General features: G+C 47.6%; 1 protein-coding gene across 1 annotated transcript in view; it reads right to left on the reverse strand.

The window, feature by feature from the left end:
- The window catches only part of LOC117355010 (zinc finger protein 420-like), a 49,261-nt gene extending 43,091 nt beyond the window's left edge, over window positions 1-6,170 (reverse strand). The window contains exons 1-2 of the mRNA XM_033932960.1: window positions 5,955-6,170; window positions 5,734-5,860 (exon numbers count right to left, since the gene is read on the reverse strand). Of these exons, the coding sequence (XP_033788851.1) occupies window positions 5,734-5,860; window positions 5,955-5,978 (151 nt within the window). The 5' untranslated portion in view covers window positions 5,979-6,170. The remainder of the gene's footprint in view (window positions 1-5,733; window positions 5,861-5,954) is intronic.
- Window positions 6,171-7,405: the final 1,235 nt, after the last annotated feature.

Consider the following 7,405-nt stretch of genomic DNA (forward strand, 5'->3'; position numbering starts at 1 on the left):
ACCATTTGGTTGCAAGAGTAGCATACTGCAATTCACCCAAACACTCCTGAAGATGACGATGGTTGAACCATAAGAGCATAAGCAATGCCTCTGCTGGGTCAGACCTGAGGTCCATCGTGCCCAGCAGTCTGCTCACGCGGCGGCCCAACAGCTCCAGGATCTGTGCAGTAATCCTCTATCTATACCCCTCTATTCCCTTTTCCAGCAGGAAATTGTCCAATCCTTTCTTGAACCCCAGTACCGTACTCTGCCCTATTATGCTCTCTGGAAGCGCATTCCAGGTGTCCACAGTACGTTGGGTAAATAAGAACTTCCTAGCATTCGTTTTGAATCTGTCCACTTTCAACTTTTCTGAATGCCCTCTTGTTCTTTTATTTTTCGAAAGTTTGAAGAATCTGTCCCTCTCTACTCTCTCATTGCCCTTCATGATCTTGTAAGTCTCTATCATATCCCCTCTAAGTCTCCTCTTCTCTATGGAAAAGAGACCCAGTTTCTCCAATCTCTCAGTGTATGAAAGGTTTTCCATCCCCTTTATCAGACGTGTCGCTTTCCTCTGAACCCTCTCGAGTAACGCCATGTCCTTCTTAAGCTACGGCAACCAATATTGGACGCAGTACTCCAGGTGCGGACGCACCATTGCCCGATACAATGGCAGGATAACTTCTTTCATTCTAGTTGTAATACCCTTCTTGATTATGCCTAGCATTCTGTTTGCTTCTTAGCGGCCGCTGTGCACTGTGCCGTCGGCTTCAATGTCATGTCCACCATTATCCCCAAGTCCTTTTCTTGGGTACTCTCATTTAATAACATCCCTCCCTTCGTATAGTTGTACCTCGGGTTTCTGTTTCCCACATGTAATACTTTACATTTCTCAACGTTGAACTTCATCTGCCCTCTCGTCACCCATTCCCCTAGTTTGTTCAAGTCTCTTTGCAATTCTTCGCAGTCGTCTTTAGTCCGAGCTCCATTAAATAGTTTGGTGTCCTCTGCAAATTTTATTATTTCGCACTTTGTCCCTGTTTCTAGATCATTTATGAATATATTAAATAGCAACGGCCCGAGCACCAAGCCCTGTGAGACCCCACTCGTGACCCTCCTCTAGTCCGAGTAGTGGCCCTTCACTTCTACCCTCTGTTTCCTACCCGCCAACCAGTTTCTGATCCATCTATGTATGTCTCCTTCCACCCCCTGGTTCTTCAGTTTCCGGAGTAGGCGTTCATGGGGCACCTTGTCAAAGGCCTTTTGGAAATCTAGATACAGTGGAACCTTGGTTTACGAGCATAGTTCATTCCAGAAGCATGCTCGTAAACCAAATTGCTCGTATATCAAAGCAAGTTTCCCCAAAGGAAGTAGGGGAAACTGCTTTGATTAGTTCTACCTCCTCTCCCCCCCCCCCCCCCGAGGCTACCGGCGCTGTTCCATTCTCCCCCCCCCTTGAGGAATCCGACGCTGTTCCAAACCCCTCCCCGTGATCCGGCTTCCCCCCCGGCATCCTCCTCCCACTCGCGTTGCCCCCCCCCTCCACCACGATCCTACTTTCCTCCCCCCAAGAATGTCAATGACACTTCCTTTACCCGACTTGGCACCAGTGCCGGTGCCCGAAGATCCTCCCTCTTCTGGCGCGGCCTGGGCTGGGCGGTGCGTTGGAGATCATCTCTCTTCTGGTCTGGACTGGCTTTGAGCATTTGCGCATGCTCAAAGCCTTCTGGTCTCGCTCTCAATCTCGGAGAGAGCGAGACCAGAAGGCTTTGAGCATGCGCAAATGCTCAAAGCCAGTCCAGCCCAGCCCAGAAGAGGGAGGATCTCCAACGCACCGCCCAGCCCAGGCCGCGCCAGAAGAGGGAGGATCTTCGGGCACCAGCACTGGTGCTAAGTCGCGTAAAGGAAGTGTCATTGACATGCTTGGGGGGAGGAAAGTAGGATCGCGGTGGAGCAGGGGCAACACGAGCGGGGGGGATGCCGGATCGGGGGGGGGGGGGCGCTCGTACAGCGAGGCAAGCTCGGTTTACAAGGCACCAAGTTTGCAAATGTTTTGCTCGTCTTGCAAAACACTCGCAAACCGGTGCACTCGTAAACCGAGGTACCACTGTATATGATGTCTATGGGATCTCCTTTGTCTATCCGTTTATTAATTCCTTTGAAGAAGTGCAATAAGTTCGTTAGGCACAATCTCCCCTTGCAGAAACCATGTTGGCTGGTTATCAGAAGTTCGTTTCTTTCAAAATGTTCATCGATGTTTTCTTTTATCAGTGCTTCCGCCATTTCCCCAGAACCAAGGTCAGACTCACCGGTCTGTAGTTTCCCAGGTCATCTCTTGATCCCTTTTTAAAGATGGGCGTAACGTTGGCTATCTTCCAGTCCTCCGGGATCATGCCTGTTTTCAGGGATATATTGCAAATTTGCTGCAGTAGTTCCGCTATCTTCTCCATTAATTCCTTCAGAACCCTTGGATGGATTCCGTCCGGACTCAGGGATTTGTCAGTTTTTAGTTTTTCTATCTGCTTGCGTACATCTTCAAGGCTCACTTCCATGGATGTTAATTTTTCTGCTTGATTTCTATTGAAGAATTGCTCAGGTTCCGGTATGTTGGATGTGAATACAGATGAAAAGAAAATGTTAAGTCTTTCTGCCACTTCTTTCTCCTCCTTCACCACTCCCTTCCTGTCTCCGTCATCCAGCAGTCCCACCTCCTCCCTAGCCGGTTGCTTCCCTTTAACATATCTAAAGAATGGTTTGAAATTTCATGCTTCCCTGGATAGCCTCTCTTCATACTCTCTTTTGGCTTTTCGAACCACTCGGTGACATTCTATTTGATACTTCCTGTGCTCTTTCCAATGTTATCTATGCTGACTAACACAGAGCCTCAGACAGTGATTCCATAAGCCTGTCCATTAAACAGTTCAGAGGCAAAGAACGAAGGTAGTAGGACAACTGTGCATAAACCAGCCAGTGTGGTCCCAGATAAGATCTTCTATCGATTTTAAAGAACCATTACACTGAACAACTTGGAAGACGTACTGAGTATTAGTATCTCTACATACAGAAGAAGGTGGTGGAATTCCTGTGAGAAAGTCTATGTTGCCCTGTAAGGGCAAAAACAATGTCACAGTTGAGGGAATGTGAAGTTGCCTACATAAGGTCCTCCACAAACGCCACAGAGGAAGCAGAAAAAGATCCCTTGCTGAGGTGAGCTTAGAAGGCAGGCATTTAGTATGGAGCAAGTAGCTGAAATGAAAAGGTGCACAAAGATACAATTCTGAGGTGGTTGCTGAGAAATTGCTAGTGCCCCGAAACCAATCGTTGAGGTGTCTCATTTGGCAGGCCTGGGACAACAACTTGAGACTACAATCCCAATCCACCCCTGTCCTTTGGTCTCATCAAAGCTGACAATGGTAGCCTGGCTTTCTTCCCATTCCAGAGGAAGTGTCGTAAATATTTACCAATGTCTTTCTCGTGTTTAGCAGATAATAATACAGGGAGCATTTGAAATACATAGAGCCACTGGGGCACCAAGACCATATTATACAATGCTATCTTCCCCATTAAAGAGAGTGCATAGACCTTCCAATTCTGCCATTTCTGTTTACTAGTTAACAAAATGGGTCCCACATTCAAAGAATATAATTGTGTAAGATCGGGGGAAATACGTATACCCAAGTAGGTCAGATACTCCTTAGCCCAGGTCAATGGAAAATCACCCCGCCAATTGTCTGGTATTTCCAGAGATAATGGTAGAACCATAGATTTTTGTTTATTTAACAACATACCAGAGTACATACTAAATTCATCCAACAATTCCAATGCTCTTGCTTGCAACCTTATCTTCTTTTTAAATGTTGATGCCAGCAGACTGGTTTCACTCTAGTTAGGAAGCCCATCTTTCCGGCCTATGTTCCCCCTTCCCCAGAATGTTTCCCAGTTCCTAACAAATCTAAAACCTTTCTCTCTGTACCATTGCCTCATCCATACATTGATGAGACTCTGGAGCTCTGCCTGCCCCTGATTTGACCTTTCTAAATCTAAATTTGGCTTCCAGAATCTCCCTTCCCACATTTTTCTATTACTGGTACCCACATATTCCATGACAGCAGGCTCCTTCCTAGCACCATCTAAAATCCAATCTAGGCGACGTGTGAGGTACACCTTCTTCATACCAGGCATACGGAGATTTATTCAGAACTAGGTATGGACCGAGATTAAGATGACTTTGCATCTGTCACCCCACTTGAGCTATTAGTTCCAGGAGATGTAGGTGACTAGGTTATAAGAGAAAACAGAAAATTAGAGGTCCTCTGGATGTTCAAATCCAAATTCTGAGGATTTTTATTGATTTGATTTTAAGCTTGTAAGCTCACTCAGAAATGTTTGTATTTTTTTTGTTAATTTACTATTCGGCTGAATACAAATAATAAAAAATATTATTTGGTTGAATACTGAATATGAAAAAGAGTATCACGCTTTAACATAAATTATAAAAGAAGCACTCTTAGTCTAGCCCAGGGGTCGGCAATTCCAGTCCTCCAGAGCCACAGGCAGGTCAGGTATTCAGGATCTCCACAATAAATATGCATGAGATAGATTTGCATCTCAAGGAGGCAGAGCGTGCAAATCCATATCATACATATCTAACCCAGTGTATCTCAAACTGTGTGCCTCCTGAGATTTCAGGTGTGCCGCGGTACACCGGGGAGAAGAGGCGCCGGTGCCAACTGACTGCCCACAGGACGTGCCTCTCGTGGACGCCAGAACCTATCCCTCTCTCTGGCAGCTCAGGGCCCGCCTGGAGGGCCTTCACCCACACTGGACATCAACATCATGATATCAAACATGTGCGTGGTGTCTTCACGGCGATATCCACGCACTTCCAGGTGCCTCGAGCCACAGCCACTACCTTTAGTGTGCTGCGGCTCGAGAAAATTTGCGGGACACTGGTCTAGCCCTTCATTCTTAAAAACTTAAATGCCTTACTGGGTCCAAATTTCTACTCCCCCCCCCCCCCGTCAGTGGACAGGTCCTGAGTGAGATCAACGCATCCATACACATCCTCTGAGCTCCATGAACCCACCCTCCCTTCTCACGCACAAACGCTGAGCAACACTATATCTCCCCCATATACACACATCACTCCTATAGCATCAATTCCACCAGATCACTCCCCCTCTAATAGATCCTCTCCAATACAAGAACTCCCATTAAGCACTCACCATGTGTTAACAACCACCCCTGAAGCGCAGAAGTCCCAAAATTACCCACTCCATCAAGCCCCCACCCTTGATACATTCCCTGAACTTACTAGACCCTGGGGTCTAGGGGGTAGAAACGATGTCCATTCATTCCCATTTTGATGAGTCCAGCTCTCAAAATTGCCACTGAGGTGTAGGAAGTGTAGGAAATACTGCTCAGTGAAATCAAATGAAACTACAACCATGTTAAGTATGAGTCGTACTTAAGTCTGGTGTCTGTATTACAATATCACTACTAAGTCCAGAGCTCTTGGGGAAGACTGGATAGAAAATAAATAAATGAGTCACATGTCCTAGACGGGCATTTTCCTGCAGAACATTTTGCCCATATTTGGAAATCAGTCATATATCTAATCATCTATTTATAAATCACTCTGAATCCAGCAGGAGTTAAATGTATTTTTGAGCATTTATATATTTGGGTTTTATGAGATTTTCCTCATTTGCTTTGTCTGGACACTGCTAAAAATCATGTCAAAGTATCCCTTACCCAATGAGATCAGGGTCTGATAATTCTCCTTCATCACCTCCCTGTAAAGCTCCTTCTGCTCTTCATCTAAATAAGCCCACTCCTCTTGAGAGAAAGAGACGGAGATATCCTCAAAGCTCAGCCGCATCTGAAACACAAACAATGGCGAGAATCTAGAAGTCCGAGGCAATGGGGTCAAATCCAGAGCACCTGGGCCAAAGGGCAACAAGATGGTCTCTTACCTGCCCAGAAGCTCCTGCAGGCATTTTCCTTTCTGGCCGCGGGGAAGGAGGGAGGGAGAGAAGGGCAGAAACGGAGACTTGGAGCTGGCGATCTCCGCAAACGAAAGGAACAAAGAAGAAAGAGCAAAACACGAGGTCTCGGGTTAGGCACAGGCTGATGACGTCCCAGACGGGAGGCGGAGCTTCACACAGTACCGAGAGACGCAATCTTTTAGTGTTGATTGGCGAGAATGGTCCCTCGGGCGGGGAGAGTTGCGCAAAGGGAACGCCCTCTAGCCCTGATTGGCGGAGGGCGGGCAGGCAAGAAGGCATCTCGGCTCCTATTACTTCGAGGAGGGGGAGGAGCCATAAACAAATGCTGCTGTAGAGTTGGGCGGGAGAATGGCTGCAGGAAGTGGGTAGGAGTCTCCCCCAGCACTGCTTCTGGGGACCTGGGCAAGTCACTTATTCTTCTACTAGTCATTAAGCCCGTTACATTAACGGGTGCTAGAATATATCTCTCCCTGGCCCCCTTTCTCTGTCTTTCTGTCCCTCTCCCTGTCCCTGTGTCTTTCCTCCTTTCTTTCTCCCTCCCTCCTGCTGTCTGTCTGTCATTCATTCCCTGCATTTCCCTGTGCAGCTGCAACTGCATTTCCCTCCCCTTCCAGGTCCCTGTGCAGCAGTATCAGCATTTTCCCCCACCCCCTTTCCCTACCCTTATCACGATGTAGCCTGCTCCTTTTGGCCCCTCCCGCGGTGTAGCGTGCTCCAAGGCCCCCCCCCCCCTTCCCTTATTGTGTTTCCCCGCAGGCAGGCCCAGCTTCTCCCTGCACGTACCCTTTTTTTGTTTCATTTTCCCTCCCTTGTGTGGCTGTCTGCCAGTTACTATTTAAGTTAAGTCATCTCCTACAAATATAAATCTTATGGAAGCATTTACAGTGTTAGCATAGCTGTTAAGGCTAGCACTTTATTTATTGACAGTTTCTTAGAGCTTTTTTGAACACTGCAATGATTGGGTGGTGAGCTGGAGTAATCAGCCTTCATGTCTCTGAGCAGAGTTCTAAGTATAAAATAAGGCTTTTGAATGTATAAATCACATTTCTTGATGATCCAGCAGTGACTTTATTTTGTTTCACTGGTCTCATTGAGCGGCTCGCGGCTGGAGTCTCTTTCGGCGCTTCCCTGCCCGCGGTCTGGCCTGCTCCGGGCAAGGGTCGCAGCGGCTCCTCTCGATCCCCGCCAGTGTCGGAAGCTTTCTCGGACGCTGGTGCGGCTCATGAGAGGAGCCGACACCGCGATCTGGAGAGCAGGGAGTCCAACGCTGGCAGCTGGGAAGCAGTGCGGCTGGGGACTTGCGCATGCGCACTCCTGCAGCCACAGACCTACATCTCACAGATCACAGAAGCACGCAATTGAGTGCGCATGCGCGCTAGCGTTTTATTATATAGGATTCCCCCAAGAAGATTAGTCAG

The sequence above is a fragment of the Geotrypetes seraphini genome, chromosome 2, assembly GCF_902459505.1.
Source record: "Geotrypetes seraphini chromosome 2, aGeoSer1.1, whole genome shotgun sequence".
Taxonomy (NCBI): Eukaryota; Metazoa; Chordata; class Amphibia; order Gymnophiona; family Dermophiidae; genus Geotrypetes; species Geotrypetes seraphini.